The 19,082-nt window shown below is 33.6% G+C and overlaps 1 protein-coding gene across 1 annotated transcript in view; it reads left to right on the top strand.

Moving 5' to 3' along the window:
- The window catches only part of ULK4 (unc-51 like kinase 4), a 233,585-nt gene that overhangs the window by 85,309 nt on the left and 129,194 nt on the right, over positions 1-19,082 (top strand). The window contains exons 27-29 of the mRNA XM_062569461.1: positions 3,746-3,797; positions 3,897-4,041; positions 8,617-8,709. Of these exons, the coding sequence (XP_062425445.1) occupies positions 3,746-3,797; positions 3,897-4,041; positions 8,617-8,709 (290 nt within the window). The remainder of the gene's footprint in view (positions 1-3,745; positions 3,798-3,896; positions 4,042-8,616; positions 8,710-19,082) is intronic.

The raw sequence follows: 19,082 nt of genomic DNA, 5'->3' as shown, positions 1-19,082 counted from the left end.
TAAGTATGACTTTAGTTGCTAGTAAGATACTATGAAAAAAAAGATGAGTTTAGCTTTTGAAAGATCTCTTGTTGTTAGAGTTTTCCTTGCAGGAATCAGTGAATGTTACGGACACAGATGTTTCAGCTTTATATAGTGTACTTGGTTTTCTAAAATGTTTTTGACAAAGTTGTGCACCAAAGCCTCTTAAAATCTTCTTCCCCTTTTAGCATACTTTTCCTATAAAAATGTTAGCTTTCTACTCAGCAGTGATCAGAAAGATAACTAGATTATTAGGAATGACTAGTAAAAGATCAGAGAAAGAAGCAGAAAACATCACTGTGCCACTGTAAGTCTATGATGCTCCCAGACATTGAATACTGAATACAGTTCTGGTCATTTACTCTCAAGGAAGATGAAGTTGAATTAGCAAAAATGCAGCTCAGTGATGCAAGCAGAGACTGAATAGAAAAGAACTTCAGCTTGGAAGCCAGAGGCTGGGAATATAAAATCATGAATGGCATGGAAAAGATGAATTAGAAATAATTATTCATGTTTTTTGTAAAATGTGAATGAGAGAGCATCAAGTTAAATATCTAGATAGCTGTTTTAAAATAAACAAAGGAAGTGCCTTTTCCTACTGCATAACTGAAATGTGGAATTCAATGCCATAGGTATTGCTCATCATAGAAGTATAAATGTATTAAAGACGGGATTGTTCAAATGTATGAGAGAAGGCTAGGAAGCATTACTCAGTGCAAAAATACACATCAGATCTTCAGCTTAGGAAGTTTCTAAACTTAGAGTTGCTAGAAATTATATTGTTGCTTAATACTTGGTCTGTTTCTTCTATTCTTTTCTTTCTAGTCCTTTCCTATTGTCAAAAATGAGATTATCAGGTTTGAGCTACATTTGTATTTTCCAATACATATTTTCCAGTACATTATAGCTGAGAGATGTGACCGCAATGTATGTAGTTTCTTTTTCCTTGTATGTGTGCATTCTGCTATGCTTTTGCATCACCAAATATTTTTCCATAGGATTAGTGCTTCATTTAGTTGAGCTTTACTACCAAACTGACATGAGGGAATCAGCTCATGGTGGGGAATTCCATACTAAATAGTCTGTTTGCCAAAACTGAGAATTGTACTAGAAAAAGTAAAAAGAAAAAAAAAAAAAGAACCACTACCAACAAAAAAAAACCTATTAAAATTATTTAAGACATAAAGAATATGCTTTACAATGACAGTTTAAATTTATTTAGTTCTAAAAAAGACTTATAAATAGCTTAAATACATTCTCTGCTGTGCAAAGACTATTGTTAATAGTAGATCAAAGTGAAAAGAAGATCTAAGTTTTGGAAATTAAAGTTGCGTCACACATTCTATACTGCATCTTAATCAGTGTTGGTCTGAATTGATGCTGCCTGCCTTGCTTTGGTTAAGAACTCATTTTTGCCTTGTTTCTATCTCGCAGCTTTAATTTACCATTTGAATGTACCTCTTTATTTGAGAAATATTGCAGTAAGTTGTACTGTTTTTTTGACTGAAACACTTTGTGTACGTGCATTTTTTAATCCAACCTCACAGGGTTGTTATGACTGATATACTACCATTTGTAAAGCAGTTTAGAAACCTCTACTGCAGGAGCTGTTGGAATGCAATGTAGTTTTATTATTCATCGTATTACATATAAACTGAAAAAGCCATTAAATATTTCACAATGAAGAAGTGTTGAGTAGTGAATTCAATAGTAATGCAACACTAAATGATATGCTTTGTTTACATGCTTAGAAGAGTATTAGTTTACTACTAATGCCTAATTTATTTTGATCGGTTTAGAGCTGATTGCTCTCCATCCATTCTGTCATTGCCTCCCAAAATATATGTATGAAATATCTAAATTGATATTTAACAGACAGTAAGAAGTTAGTATTTTGATTATGTCCTTCTTGCTTCCTAATTTTTTATTTGTGATATGACCTTAAGTTGGAAAAAATTCTGACAGGGTTCTGCTTAAACTTTTTCCTTATAGTGAAGTCCCAAAGATGACAAAAAGAGTTTCTAAACTCAAAAAGCAGATTTTACTAAAATACTAGAGTGCTTTTTAAATAGAAAGAAAAATGATTAGGTAATGACAAAATAGAAATGAAAAAGGGTTCACTTCCTGCTACCATCTCCTGAAATCTGGAAGCTTAGCCCTCTAAGTGTAGTCAGTTTGTTCTCAATCCAGAGGATCTCCACCTCTGTCTGATCCAAACGCTCTTTTTAGAGGACCGTGTCATACTAACTCGAACAAAACAGATCTGTCACACACATCTATTAAACAACAAGATCTATAGGTTAAAAACTTGCTCCTTGTATATACAGATGGTATATACTCCCTTATGGCACTTGCCAAAATCAGATAAAATTAATGAAGCAGGAGAAGCAGAATGTAAAAATATCATAATGAATGTTTGACTACTACCTTCTTTCAAGAATTCTTTGTAATGCCATAATTGAAGCATAGCAAAGAAAGATTTCTTTCTGCAGTGAGTCCTAAATAGATTGCCTTCCTCATCCATACTCATACTTCTTCATGCTAATGTCATTTTGTACCACCTGCATCTGGATACTGCCTTCTCCATTCCTTTTGAAGGTATCTTGTGTAGGGTGTGTTTCTAAACTAGTCATTAAGGAGAAAGATTCCATCAGAAAATGTAGAATAATAGTATCAGTATTGCTTTGGAGGTACGTAAAGTATGTAAGAATACCTCCTGAAGGAACAGAATGATAATAAAATACATGGAGAATCTACAAGGGGAAGAGTTATCACTTTGAAGAAAAAAGATCCCTAGAGTAGGGAAGACTTGGCTATCCTGAAGTCTTCAGGAAGTGTTGTTATTTATTTTTGGTCTAGAATGTGCCCTAGACAAAAGATCAGGTCCAAGTTATCAAAATAAATGGTTTGATACTGTATTCAAATACAAAAATGTAATTTCAGGTTTTTTATATAATTGTTTTGTTTTGTTTCTTCTCTATACTCAGATCTCTAGAGTATGTCCTGCCTAAGTAAATTATATTTTGTTTTGACTTAATAATTTATTTTCTTAGTAGAAAGAATACTTCTACTAGGCTATTTTTGTAATATTAAATGCATAGAACTGAATTAGATGCTGGTTTGCCATAAGTTGGCTTCAGATGGAACTAAGCTGATTATTCCTGTGGCAGATTCTGTTTTTATAATTCAAATCTTCAGTCTATAATATTTTAATGGAAGTCTGTGTACTATCAGAATGGCATAAGTTAGTGTTGCCTCGAGACTATTCTGCTACAGGATACTTCATTAGACATAGTAAGTCTTCCATGATACAGTTTGACTGTTTACAGGTTTGTTTTAGAAGGATACTTCTTTCTGACCCTATTCGATTAGTTTATGGATTAAACTATGAAGATTAATAGATAAGTCTAATATTCCTTTTTTTCTTAATATCTTAACTCTGCAGTGAATTCTAGATTTTAAATTAAAATTCAGTCTTAATGAATTATATCAAAATTGCTAACCATTTTTATTATTTAAATAAATTACTGTCTGTCACTTTGACAGCTTACCAGATAAAATTGAACTTGGTGGCTTTATAAATGTGATTATGAATGAATCTCCATAATTGTTCATCCTTTGGTAAGGACTATAGCAGTGAAATAAATGTAGATGGTAATATATCTCAGTTTAATTTTTCCCCTGTGAATAATCTGTGCCAGATCTTTCTAATTCTCTGTTTTAGGTTGAAGACTATATCCTCCCACCATTAGTTTCCTTGGTCTGCAGTCAGAATGGTAAGTATATGGCCACATCAACTACAGTTTTCATGAATTCCACATTTTGTTTTGATTAGACTTCAATGTGGTCACATTCTTGGCACCTTTATTTTCAAGTGGAATGGAGACTCTTCAGCTTGCGATTGCTCTCAGAAACCACATCACTGCTTGTAAGCCACAAGGTCATGGCTGAGGAGAAAAAGGAGAGCCTCAACTCAAACAGCAAGCTTCTGTCTCTCATTAGAGACTCATTGCTGCCTCAGTAAGTATAATATTGCTATTCTAATGGGGAATAACTTGGTACTCGATCCATTTTGACAGCATATTTATTTTAAATACATTTTTTCATTTTACCATTTAAAAAATAAGAGAAATAATAATAAACAGCTGTCAGTTTTCTACCCAACGTCTCTTTTCTAGGTTTATTCAGTACTTGGTGATGTATAACACAAACACAACTTCCCTGGGACACTATTTCGTATCTTGGTGATACTGTGCCTCTGGAGGCTCTTGGAATGAAAGGAGTTTCTCCTAGATTTTGGGCTATATTTTGATACCTCCTCTTTGTTTAGCTAATAAAGTCAAAACAGTCTAACAGCAGCATTTTTTCTCTGATTTTGGATATTATGTCCTCCTGGAAGATGTTCTGAAATCATACAGAATGACATACTAACTTTTAAAAAGAAGTACAGGATGGATTAATCCTAGGGGTAGTAGAGGATGGATTAATCCTAGGGGTTATTGTCTCTAAATTGCATTCCTTTGCCTGGTGCCCTAAGCAGCAAAAAACTCTATAGTAGAATTGAGGAAGCTACAGCCTGTGGGCCAGATGTGGCTTGGAAATTCATTTGTATGGCTTCTGGTCACATGAGGCCTGTCATTTCAAAATTACTTACAGGTGAGCATAAATGCCGCTTGTATTTTGTGCATATGCATACTGTGAGCTGATGTGATGTATCAATAGAAGGAAAGAAAGCGTAGACACAGCATGAGTGCAGTAAAGGTGAGCCCCTGTTTATTTTTTGCATTATTCAAGGATAATGTTACAGTGTATAGTAATATGTGGTCCTCAGAATTTCATAACTGTATATACTTAGCTGCTCTTAGTGAAGAAAATATTCCCCGCCCCTACATTAAGTAAATGGCAGAAGGGTGGAGGAGTGGATGTTGGCTTATGATCAGAAGCACTTCCCAGAAATGAGACTGTTTCTCTTACCAATTGTCTATTGTTCTTAAAATCAGAGGACAGGACCAGAGTTCTGTCTGTGCAAGATATGAAATCTTAACTTTTCTCTATGCGGGAGAATGGGGTGAAAAGTGAGACACCTAGAGAGAAGCTTAGTTCCACACGTTTCTTCACACAATCTTTTCACTGGAAGATACAGTATATATTAATATGAATTAAAACTGAAATTGGAAATATGATTCGAAAGAGAATATACGTATTATTAAAACCTATTATGTTCAGATAAGGGCAGACAATTGGACTGAAGAGAGGTAAGTTCTGTCCTTGCTTTGAAACTTAAGTGATTAACCCCTTGAAGATGTGTCCATGTTATACAATGTTTCTCACTGAACTGGAGGAGGGATCACAACTCCAAACTAGAAGCAAATAGCCAAGGTGCTGCTCCAAACTAATCAGCTCAAGTGAATAGCCAGGCTTTTTGGTTCTAGGCTATTAGGATCCTACTTTTGCATGCTATCTTTGTAAATGTGAATTGTAAATATATAACAAGAGGGGCTTTGCGGTGGCTCAGGATTTTGTCACCTGTCTTGGTTTAAATATTTCCTGAGTCAATTCTTTGGTCTCATCAGTAGAGATGATGATACTTATATTTGAAAAGCACTTTGAAACTATCTCAAGTAAAGAAATACTAAAGTTTGCGATAACTGGAATATACTGGAACTTGGTATAAATAGAATTTTTCTCCAACTCAGGAACACAGGGAAAGAGTATGTAAATCTAGTGACTCAGAAAAAGTTAAGTAGTGTCAGTGCATTTAATACATTACTTGAACATGTAGGCTGAGCCAACTCTTCATAAATATACTCAGCTGTGGAGAGTAGCTAATGAATGAAATAAGGCACAGATGAAACAAAAAACAGAGGAGGAGTTCAGGATTTTCTGTAAAGAAGAGAATTCAGAGAAAAGAACAGAAATGTCAGAAACTTGCTTTTGACTCAAAACTTTCAAAGCTCAGTTTTGAGAAACCTTGAAAAGAAGCTAAGAAAAGACGGGAGCAGTTTCTTTGGATGTCAAAGAGACAAGGAAGGTAAGTTCCCTCCCTCCGCCCAGCAGTTTTCCCAGTATGGATCAGAAAGTGTTGATGGGAGATATGAATGAATTCTTATATATTCTCCACAGTTCTCAAAACAGGCTTTACCTGAATGCAGATGGGGCTGGGCTAAACCTAGATAGAAAGGAAGTCTTAGGGCTCAAAGTAGCCTACTGTTAAATATAATATAAAGCACTATCCCAAGAAGTAAGAATTACCACAAACTCTGAGATAGAAGGTAAAGAGACAAACTAGTCTGTATTTGGAGACTGAAGAGGTATTTGCTGTTCAGTCTTTTGTTGCTGGACAAAGGATGGGACAGAATATGATACGGACTGTGTTACAAAAGGACAGAAGGGATGAAATGGCTGTTTGTGGGCAATCTATGTAGCAAAACAGGTATTTCAAACCCTTTTAATCCTACTTCTGAAGAACAGAAGAGAGAGGTATCTGGGTGTAATACGTGATGATCTATTTAAGGAAGATTCTAATTGAACTCATTTGTGTATGTATTTCATACCTATCAACATAGTCCTCAGGTTAATTTGTTTAAATATGAAACTGATTCAGAAAATAAAATTTTGGTCACAATGTCTGAAATGATTATGATTCTATGAAATGTAAATAGGTCTTTCCTTGAGATAAATGCATGAAAAAAGTAGTTACTGCTTTTGTCTCATATTCTGCATCATTTACAAAAGTGGTAATGACATGAAATATCTGTTTATTTGTAGATCAGAATGTTACCTTTCTCATAGGATTTTGATTAAATAAAACAGCATCATTTCATTTAATTTCACTGAAATACTGTTTCCCTGAGCATTTGGTAATGAAAATGGAACTTTCAGCTCTAGAAGATGAATATGATGCAAATATTTTCTATTTCATAGAAATTGAACTATCCAGTTTTTTATCATATTTTTCATCAAATTCAAATGTCAGCTCTCTTTATTTATTAATTTCTTAAAATCTCATTTACACATATTTCTCCTTTTGCTAGTTCTGGCTCAAATTTGAAGGATGAAATATAATTAGGAATATTACATAGTTTGTCCTTACTAGACTGCTAAGCCAGTTCTGCAAGAACAAAATCTTGGATACTTCAGAAAGTAGTAGATAAAATGTTCAGTCTTTTTTTTAACTGCTTGAGAGTTCATATCCCAAAATCTTTAGGTCCTCTCGTGATCTTTAAGTCCTCTCATGACTTGCTTATAAAAAAGATTGACAAAATAAGCCCTTGTAGTTTAGTACCTGGAGTTTACTGAGCTATTATTTCTTTCTCTAAAAATGTTGACACTAATTTAGTTTGCCTTTTGAAGTGGCAGGAAAGCAATTGGATAAATGCATTCATTTAGTAATGGCTCTTAACCAAGGAATTTTTTTTCCCTTTGCAGAAGATTCATAGATTCATAACTCCTGATGGATTCAATGTGTTTATATTAATTGCTATGAAAATAACATTCATTTTAGTAATACATGTTTTCTCATGTGGTATTTGGTTTGATAGATCACTGCACCTTTGCTTAGAAATAGCCTTTACTAATAGTAATCTTTGAAAAACTGGTGTTTTGGGTAAGAGGAAATAGTGGTCTTTTTTAATGGAACACAGGAACTACGATGCTAAGTGTTCAGAATAGTAATAATCTCTCTTAGACATGATACCTATGGGGCTTAAAACTGTTTCAGACATGATACCTATGGGGCTTAAAACTGTTTATAGTGGACTTCATTTAGGGAAGATAGTGATTGCTTGTAATAAAACAAGTATGTTGCGAAGTGCCATGTTTTTAACTTAGTGTGGCCAAATCATTAAATATTAGGAATTACAATTTTGGAGAGAGAAATCCATGTCTTATGAATGAGTCTGTTTGTTGCTTGGGCATTATTTAAATATTGGAAGCAACAGCAAGGCGTGTGTTGTTTTTCAGCAGCCTGTTTTCCCTTACCAAAATTTCAATTAAGTGAAAAATATTTTGGAATGTTTCATAGATGTTTCTCTTGTAGTTTTGTCTTAAACTTGCTCACTACGATTAGACATTGGTTTGAAGTATTTTTATATTGTTCAGCTCCACATTACTTGGAGGATTGAAGAATGCTGAATTTAAAGCAATTCTAAGAAAATACTTGCATTGAGTTTTACATTTTATTTCAAATTTTTAAGTAAAATATTTAAATTGGAGAAAATACTATGTAAACAAAATACATAGCTCAATTTAATAAGTAAGTTTACAGTCTTTCTGAACTCCTACTACATCTTCTACCTAATATTATTTTGAAGCTTAGTAAATTGATTTTTTTTATGTTTCTACTTGCCTGTTAAACATACATACATATTACTGATGTGTCCTTTTATTAATGTTACTTTTGAAGTTAATCTGATGCTGTTTTTTAAATCCTATTTCTAAAAAAGTCTTATTTGCAGACTTTGCATAGTTCCAAACAACATTATATTTCCATTGTGGATAATATGGATATTATGATGTTTGGAAATTATGTGTTTTTAGTATCATCAACTTACTAATACACACACTTTTTTTTTTCTTCTCCCCTCCCTGTTACAGGTATGAGCACATTCTGATGGCACCTGACCCAGTACCAGTTTATGCTCTGAAACTGTTAGTGGCCCTGACGGAACAGAGCCCTGCTTCTGTGAGGTGATACAACCATGCATGCGCTGTTCTTTAGTCTTGTTTTTGTTTTAGTTTAATTATTTTTCACTAGGAGTTAGCAGTAACATAGATGTAAATACTTTTCAAACTGGTATGCTAGTGAGGAGATTTAGCAAATGAACACACCCTCAGAACTCTTGTGCTATTTTTTAGGTGACCATAGTTATTTTATGATTTTATCACTAATATTTCATTAACCTAATTCCATGTTAATAATTTATTTTTTTTCAAAAAATATTTTCAATATTAATTTTAAAACATTACTTAAACTATTGTGCTCTGAAGCATATTAGACTAGAGTAAAGGTGGTGTGCGTGGGGGTGTTAGAGTTTAGAGCACTCAATTCACTTCGGAGCTGTTCCATTTTTCTGCAAATACGGCTAACCCTTTAACGTGTGTTTGAGTGTTTGGTATACTGTGTGGTATATTTGGTATATTTAAAAAATATCTTTTTAACTTCTCTTTTTATTGTTCCATGTAATAAATTCAGGATACCTGTAGTCATTGTTTAGGCTATGGTTGACAAAAAAGTGGTATAGAACTTAAACCACATTTATTGGTCCTAATAGGGAAGTACATCTCACGTGTGCACACACTCAGGTATTTCTCGCCCTGAATTTGTGCCCAAGTCATAATGCTAAAAAATGCAAGTGAAAATCAGGTGGTTCTTGTGCTTGCTGTTGTCTGCTGGTGTTTCTCATAGTGTTATAGTTAAGGAGTCACTGCATACCAGACTGTCTTGTTTTGACTGATCAAAATGAACATAGAACGGAAAACATATCAACAAGGAAATCCAATTTGTTTCCTACTGTTTTTATAAAAAAAAAAAAAAAAAAGAGAGAGAGAGAGAGAGAGCGCACCCTCTTTTCATCTTCTGAAGTGCTACTGTGAGCAGTGATTTCATATACTAAATAGATTAAAGATGAACTAGAAAATTTGAGATTTTAATCAGTTTGAATACAGTAAGTGTAATAATTGCATTTTTATTGTATACAATCTGTTTATGCTACTGCAGAATTATATGTATTATGCAAACATAGTATAATTTTCTCTTTTTAGAATAAATCTGCTGAGATCTGAATTCTTTAAGAACTATTTCTGTAACTAGAGTACTGGGTTTTGTGGTAGCACTCTTCCTTTGCCTAATGAATTCTCTTTAATTAAAGAGAATTGTGTAAATTTGTCTGTGTGCTTAATGTAGCTAGACTGAGGATACAGACTCATCCTCACAATCTTCTTAAAGCAAGCAGTAATTTTTTTTCTTAACATTGTTGAGGAGCAACTTTGGAAAGCTAAGAACTATCAGCAATTTTAAATACCAGTATATTTAGTACTGTTATTTAAGGAAAGACTACTAGGTTGCAGGTATTAATACATCTGTAATTGTCCTATTTCTAACATGTCTTACTGGCCCTCTTCATTTACTTTCACAAAAGAATTTGTTTGACAAGATTTCTGAAGAAACAAAGTTTATGCCGTTCTACTAATCTGTCTTCTTGAGCTTCCTCTGTCTGCCAACAGTTTCTGAGGCACTGGCTAATTTCAACTAAATTTTGACAGATGGTGAAGGTGAATGATATATTTCAGGAAGACTAGTGAACAATTAGTTAAAGGAGGAAAACCAGATAAATGCTCTAGTTAACATTAGATTACACTTGATTCTGTTTTGACTTGACAGCTAATTAACCAGTATACATGGAGCTCAGAATTGTTCTCAGCATATGCTCTGTTTTGCCTCTCCAGTTGGGAACATGGAAAAATCTTCAATTGTTATGATTGGCAGTAAACGGGTAACATTGGACACGAATCCTTTGGGTCCAGACTGATTTAGATTTGTGCCTTATGGGAAAAACTCTGTATGATCTTAGTGATGAGAGTCACTTCTCACTGGGTCTTTGTGGCTTGTCCAAGTTTCTTTCATCCATGCCATCCAAAACCTGGCTTTTTAAGATGAACGTTTTTCTCCTGTGACTTGAATAACTATAACAAAGAAAAAATGGTGGTAGCAAAGACTTTATAAAAAGACAAAATGATTAAATTAATACTTACCTCATTGTTTCTGCATCTTTCAAAAATAGCAGTCACTATTAACCATTAATTAGAAGTACTAAAGAATGAATGAGAGGAGTATGAGGGGTCCTGTGTTTTAGTTTATACCAGATGGTAGCTTCTTCTCAGACATGTCCAACTAACGCCTTCCTCTGCCTGCCTGCCTGTCTGTCTTGTCTTTAATCTTACCATTTTTTCATATTTGTCTCTTGTCTTTTTTTTTTCCCCAATCTCCTCTCATACTTCCCAATAGAGATACCAGTGTTGGAGGAATTCTTACTTTAGAATTTGAAGAGAGACATATGCACTCTAATTTTTTCTTTGTCTCATTTTTTTCCTGACTGATTCTGTAAATCAGCTAACTAGTTGTAATGCCAGAGGAAAAACATTCAAACTCTTTCTCTTTTTTTTGATGCTGCTTTCTGTTTTGTATTGCATCTAATTTATTCTATATGGCAGCAACACAGTAATTCAAGTACTATATTTTTAATGTCTTAGAAACTTATGATAAAAGGCTAATGCACTACACATCTGAAATACCTCAAATATTTAACATTTTTTGAACATTAACATTTTTAAGGAAAAAAACTTGCAGTTTTTTGCCATTGCTCTATTGTTTGGGCAGCTTTTAGCCTTCTGTGTTGTGGGAGATGTGCTATTCTATTACTTTTCAGTTTAACAATGGAGAATTACAGTGATACCTCATTAACATGTTGAGAACTGGGATTCAAACATAAATTTGAGCACAGGTAAGATGGTAGCTGCAAAAACCTTTAATATATTTCAGTGAGCACATTAAGGTTCAAACATTTAAGCATCCATAGGAGCAAAACCTTCTTTATGGGAAAGATGACTGTTTTGTTGTTTAACTTTTTCATAATGGATGACAGTATAAATGAGTTTGTTATTTGTCTTAGATACCTGTTCTTTCTACATCATAAAATAACTGCTGGCTAATAGAGCCTCATGCAGTATTCCTATATTAAGAAAAATGGCATTATTAGAATGATGAACTTTGGAGAGAATTTGTCCATTGCTTGTCTATTCTGTACTTGACTGGAGGCTAGTAGTCCTAGTTTGGGCGCTACATTATTCTGTAATAGTACTTCTAAAAATATATTGCCCTGTTTTCTTTAAGAATTTTTAGTATTTTACTGGTAGAAAAATTGCAGGTCTTAAAGCAATAAGAGGATTAATAGCAGAGTTTTCCTTCAACTATTTTAATACCAGTGATTTTTAAAAGGTGAGACTGGGACTAAGGAAAAGTACATATTTAGCTTGAATTAATTAATTCATCTCTGGACTGTTGAAATTTTGCCTTAGATTTTTTTGTTGTTGCTGTTCCTTTATTTCTTTTGATAGTTTGTACTTCTATAAGGAAGTGTTGGAGGAACTGAACTCCTGAGTTCAAATTGAGAACAAATGTTTCCAGAAGGGTGAGATCAGATTTAGCTATCTGAAATCTGTATTCACTAAAGTGAGTTTTTTGCAGTTGTGAATGTAAGAATTAAAAAAACTGACAGTGAGGAAGGGTCAGCGGATTAGGATGCTGCTGTTGGAGTTAAACTTGGGTGAATTCACTCGTGATGCAACCTTCTGTTTGGCAGGAGACGAATCTGTAGTGCCATCCAATCCAGTATATTGTGTTCAACAGCAGGTGCCGAGAGAAGGCAAGCATACAGTGGTATTTTCTCCCATGAGTTGTGTTTCAGAAACTATATAAAGAAGACATAGTGCTTTTATAGGTAATAGGAACTGCAGAATCATTTTCATGTAATTTTCATGGATTCAAAAGGATATTTGACAAACAAACAAACAAACAAACAAACAAAAAAAAAAAAAAAAGAAAAAAAAAAAGAAAAGAAAAGAAAACCCCTGAAGACAATTATTCTTTATATGCTCTTCACTTATGCTAAGGAATACCTGTGAACACTGAAAGTTAGTTTGGTACCTGCTAGCTTATTTTGATACCTTGAAGATCTTATACTGGAAGAGATGGTAAACAATGAATTCTGTTTGTTATTTGCAAGCCACTCACTACTTCATAAACCTCTACTGTATTTTTTCCTTAGTTTTTCAGGTCTGAACAGTCCGTGTTTTTTTAGTCTTATTCTGTATGGAAACTCCTTTGATCAACCTTTTGGCCTTTCTCTGTACTTTCTCCTGTTGTACTATATCACTTCTGAGATAGGGGTATTGGACTAGAACTGAACTATTCAGGATGCTGGTGCACTATAGATTTATGCAATGGTGTAATAATGTCTTCTGTTCTATTCTTGGTTTACTTTTAATGATTCATAATATTTGACTTGTTTTTTAACTGCTATTGAACACTTCTTAGAGAGCTGTTGTTTATTACTCAGAGCTCTTTATTCCTGAGGAGTAACAGTTGAGCTCATTACTACTTATACAGTTTAGGATTATTTTTTATTCAAGTTCTTCACTTTACACTGAATTTCTCTTCTATTTTTCAGTCACTTGATATCATGCAGTCCTTCTGTGATTCTTCACACCTGGCCTTCATGTTTATTTCCCTAAATAAGTTTGTATCTTCCACAAACTTCACATACTAATTCATCTCTTTCTGGCTCAGTTAGGCACACATGGAACAGTAGAGGTCCCCAAAACATATCCCAGTGTGACTCCTCTGATCAATTTCCTCCACCATGACAATAAACTATTTTTACTGTTTGTTCTCAGTATTTTAACCTGTTATTTATTTATATGAATCTTTATTTTTTTTGGCAGTTTAGGATTTCCTTTTTTAAGAACTCATATATTCTTATACTTTTTGGAATAATACAAGATACTCTTTGAAAGCCCAAGAATACTCTTTGAAAGCCCAAGAATACCTTATCAACCAGCTGTCCTTTGTCCACTTCTTAAAAGATCTGTAATGGATTAGCATTACTTTTCATTCCTTTAAAATAAATGCCTTTGCTCTTGTTCTGTGCATACCCATTAGTTCTGTCTTCAGAATAGTTTTTACTCATTGGTCTGGTTTAGGATGTCTGTAGTACCTCGAATTTTTCCCTTGCCCCTCAGTCTTTTCTTAAAAAAATAATGTTCTTTAACATCACATTTGCTGCCATTCAAATCTCTGCTGTGAAAGCAGTTTTAGAGAAATAGGTACATAGTGCAGTTAACAGTTCAGGTATTTTGTTTTTGAGTTCCTTTTGAACTCTTGGGTGAGTGCCATCTGGTCCTGGTGATTTGTCTCTTTCATTTTGTTGATTTATTCTGTAACCGCCTTTCCTGACACCTCAATTTGAGGCAGATCATCTGATGCATTCCCTACAAAGAAAAGTGCTGCCCTTAGAACCTCCCTAAGCTCATTTATGATAAAAATGGATACAAATGTACTTGTTTTTCCGTTGTGAACTTATAAAAGGGGGCCCTTATAACATGACCAGACCCTACAAACAAGATCTAAGTACTTAGATTTTTGCAGAATTGACATACATGTATGTGTTTGTTTATTTAAAAATGCACAAATATCATTAGGGCAGAGCTGGACTCAAAATCTTCCTTCATCTGATGATGAACTAAAAAATTAGCTGACAAAGTCATTCTTCTTCTCTGTGCACTAGTAAGCGTCTAATCCCTTCCCCTTCAGTAGGACAGCATCATGTAAAGAAGCAGAAGTGTATCCCTCTGCAGGTAGAACATAGCCTGCTGGGTAGCTAAATTTCCCTGAAGAAAGGAGGCTGGGGTTGAAGGAAAGGTTGGAACCTTTTAAGCAGAAGCAGGTGTTGAATGTGAGTCTCTCTTACATTTGGTAACCATTTTTTATTAAATACACCACACTTATAAAATAAAGACCATTGCATGAGACCATGAATCCTACGTGGTTACCAATACCTAAATCTGGAGGAAAGGATCATTTTAAGCTTTCATATTGGCTAGATCAGTCAGATCCTTGCTCAGTGTTCTGATTATTCCAAATCCTATTTTAGGCACTTATTCTCCACATATATCATACAAAGATTTAAACTTTTTTTAAAATCCTCATGCAGATCCAACTCAAAAATACTTTTGTTCCCAACTGGTTTCTCAACATACAGTTTAAAATAATATACATAGGTATGACTTTAAGAACTGTAAAGGAGAATAAATCAAATAGGTATTTGTATTATTAATAAGTTTAGGAATTTGATATTTTTCCAAAAAGATAATGATGGTCTGAATTGCCAAGTATGACTAAATTTAGGAACTTTTCTGTATGTGGGTTTTTGTTTTGTTTTGTTTCTTTTAATGGTGGAAATCTTCAGAGGTCTGAAAGATAAGCTTTTTACTGTAATACTGGATGATGGAGCTCTGCCTGCTTAGAATTTTATTAAATAAATATGTATGAGGTTATTTCTTAGCTATTTAATAATATATTTAAATAAAAAAACTTCTAATTTTTAGAAAGCTTCATGTTTACCTAGACCTTTATTTTCCTGTTCAGGACAGAATTGTTCTTTCATCCTCTTTCAGAAACAGAAATTGAATTTGGACTTTTAGCAAGTTCCAAAACATGCTCTAGTCTCTTCCTTAGAGACTCTGCATGTGATAATCACACATGTGAGAATTGCAGTCTCACCTGCAAATTAAAAGCTGAAATGTTGATCTTCATTTTCAATTCATATTTTAAACCCATTGTTGAATGGATGTACTTAATGGATATGTGCAACTTTAAGTCCACTTCAGTTGCTTTTTTTCTCCTTTACATATTCCTTTTTTAATATCTAAGAAATGTTTGAGTGCTTCTATGAAGAAAAGGACTTGCTCTCTGGAAGGCTTCCCTGCCTTCTCATGTGCATCTCCTTCTAACTTCAGCTGTTCTTCAGGTACTGTGACACTCCTTTTGTCTCTTCTGTAGCGGAATGAGATTTCATAGGAATAGGAGAACTGTTGAAATCATCGTTCGTCAACTGACTAAACAAGTAATCTCTGGTTTTTGAACTGGGAGCTTTCCTTTTCTCACCTATTGTCTGCCATTTGCTACAAATTATTTTTCACTATAATCTGAAGGTTCTTTGTTTTGTTTTAATGTGTTTTTTTTTTCCCCTTTGGTAAGATGGAATCCTATGAAATTAAGTATGACTTTGGGTAGGACTTACAATTTTATAGACTATATTTTAAAACAAGGCCAAAACCATGCAATGTCCTTTATGCTGCTTTATTGCTTCTTGTTCTGTCATGATCTGCAGGAGATACAAAAAGAAAAATCAAATGAGTTACCTTGAAAGGCATAAGGCACCCTTTACCTTTATTACAGACCCGTGTTTTTAATGAACTAATTTAGGGAAGAGATATGTTTATTTTATGTTTGCATCAAACAGATCACCTTTCAAAACACATATGGATTCAGAATCCTTCATCATCTAATAAAGCACTGGAACTCTGAGGAATAAAGTGACTGCTTTGCCAGCTTGGAAATATTTTATAGTTACTACTAGTGTGTTGATTCTGGCTGAAGTACTTTTAGTATAGTATATTTATTGTATCGTATGGATAGGAGTAATACTTAAAAACCTTGATTCATAGCAAACTGTTGAAGCACTCATTCCTGCAACCCTTATTTGCACAAATAGTTTTGTGAACATACTTGGACGTAACTATAGAAGGACCTTCTGTCCTTCTGCAAGAAATGGGTTGCTAGATGTGGTATTGTGTGTTTTTTTTTTTTTTTTTTTGCCATGTATCAAGTCAATTAAAATTGTTTAGTTAATCGTATTTTTAGGTTTAAAGAGTTGCATGTATTTTGGGCTCAAATCTCACTCAGACTTGATTTGAAATTAAAAAAAACGTGCATTTAAGTGCTGGTGGAAAAATACAACATGTGGTAGAAATAGCTATCCAAAAGAAGGTTAGGCAATTTAAGTTATGCTGCTGGTTTATCCTAGACAGTTTTATACATCTGGAATATGTATTTGATATTAATGAAAAATTTAAAAATTAACTTTTGCAAATTTTTATGCAGTTTTTGTTTAATATAATGTCATGGCTGAACTGGACTAGGGACTTATGTTGTGTTTTCTACTTCAAACATGTCTTTCAAACTCAAGAAACATTATTTTTTTTTTCTTATTTTCCAGTTGGTTACAATATCTCTTAAGTCTTTATGTTTTTAGTATAATAAAAAGAAAGCTAGTTTTTCTTGAACTTCAAACAGCCACTACTTCAATTTAGTTGAAAAGTTATTAATATACTGTTGGCTACAGATACTAGAGTTGCCAAATTATACCATCACAACCTGGTAAATACTTAAGAAAATCATGTTAAACTGTGCTAAAACAAAATGTTCTAGGATTTGTAAAGGTTCTAAGATTTACTTAACCTTTATCTGTTCCATTCGAGATGATTAGTGAACTTCATCCTTAACCTGAAGAATTTTATGAGCTGTAATACTTTTTAAAATTAGTTTTTAAAGTCAGATAATGTGATTATAATAGAAATTCAGTTGTCTAGTTTCTAAACTATAGATAATAGAGTAGGCTTATCAAAAAGTTAAATCATTACTTGAATGTAATTGAAATTCACTGAAAGTTTATGAAGAATGCGAAAAACCTTTATAGACACTAATAGACATAGTAAAGACATACTTTAAAAAACATATTTTGTCACAGAGGCTTGCATTTCTTTTCCATAGAACTTTTATTTCTTAAGCTATTCCTCTTAAGACCCATTGCTTTCCATTCTGATAACATGAATGTTGTTACTCCTGAGCTGGTTGGAAAAAAAAAATGAGATAATGTATTTTCTCAGAACTAAATATCAAAAGACTGACTGACTTTGTTCTTGTTATTCTCTAAAGCCTAATGGTTGGGGTGCTTAACAGATCACTTTTTAATCAAGTTGGTCTGGATGGAAAAAAATCTCCCAAGTTAACCTTTAGCAGAAGGCACCGTAATCCACTAAAATAAAATTTCACGTTATACTTAACACATCAGTACAGTCCCATTTTCCTGAAAATGTATGTTTGTTTTTCATTTTTCATTTTTTTTCCCAGAGTGGAATAAAGCTGACATTTAAATGTATTAAATCAGTTTGAGCCGAATAAGCTTGACTGCTTTTTCAAAAGATTAGCCTTAAATTCTCAAAATTGATACATGGCAAATTTTTTTTAGAAACAGCAATGTAGATTAGCAATGTAGAATATCAAGAGATAGTTTTATTTGTTATATTCAGTGGGGAGAAAAGTCTTTAAAATTTACAACATGATCACGGAAAACTTGCGTCACCAAAATCCAGCTGCTCCTCAGCTTATAGCATTAAAATTAGTTTCTGTCATTTTGTGCAGGTTTGTGTAATATGCAGAGCAATGTATAGTAATGTATAGTAAGCATAATGAGAAAAGTAGAGGTTATCAACTGTGCATCCATATTTAAACATGCCACTGTACAAACTGAAATAAACTGTGCTGTGTAAGTGCCATCACTGCAATATTGGAGTATTTGCAGCCCACAATGCAGACAAATAAAAATTTATTATGTACGGAAAGCTAGATTCTGTGTTCGGAGGCTAGAAAAATATGTCTGATCTCATCAGGAAGGATACTTTTATAATTCTGATAGTACTGAACCATTAGGAATAGCATTGCCTATTACTTTGCGTTATAAACCTAACATTTCATAGACAGTCTACTCAGAGAATTAGTCTGTCCCTTCTAGCTTATCAACAACAGTATGAGCTGACGCACTAACTTAGATCTCAAGCCATTGATGTCGAAATGAATGATAAGGAATGAAGAAATAGGACGGCTGAAAAGGGCTGGGTCTGCCAGAGTAGTTTTGTAGTTTTGGGGGTTTGATTTTGTTTGTTTGTTTGTTTTAATGCTGTAGGCAAAAAGAAGTCTGTTTTCAAAGCTAGGTAGAAGCATCTACTTACAGCTGTCAAGAGACCAGAAAGAAAATATGTAGTGGGAATTACTACATATATTTTCCAAGCAAAACATCCTGCAGGACCTTATACTAAAGGGAAAGAAATAAAACAGTCTAAATCAGATACTTTTAAGGAACTAGACTTCTCATTATGTCTTTTTAAAGTTGAATCAAAAATCTTATATTCAGTGTGGAAAGTAACAGGAAACTTGCATAGTTTCAGTAAGGAGTAGGTTTTATGTTGCTGCTGAATATGCAGAATACAGTTGCAGAGGCTGCAACTTTGTCAGAGAGCTTTAAGCATGTGTATTCATGGCTATAATCCTTATAAAAAGCCCCCAAGCTTTTGCTCTTTTGTGTAGGTATTTGGGGCTTATAATGCATACTGTGCTTTTAGTTTTCTTTTAATATAGTTTTTGTACTCTCTTGCATTTACTGTTT

This window comes from Rhea pennata, chromosome 2 (assembly GCF_028389875.1).
Source record: "Rhea pennata isolate bPtePen1 chromosome 2, bPtePen1.pri, whole genome shotgun sequence".
NCBI lineage: Eukaryota > Metazoa > Chordata > Aves > Rheiformes > Rheidae > Rhea > Rhea pennata.
Note: the sequence above shows the minus strand (reverse complement) of the source record. Positions and strands in the feature narration are given on the sequence as shown.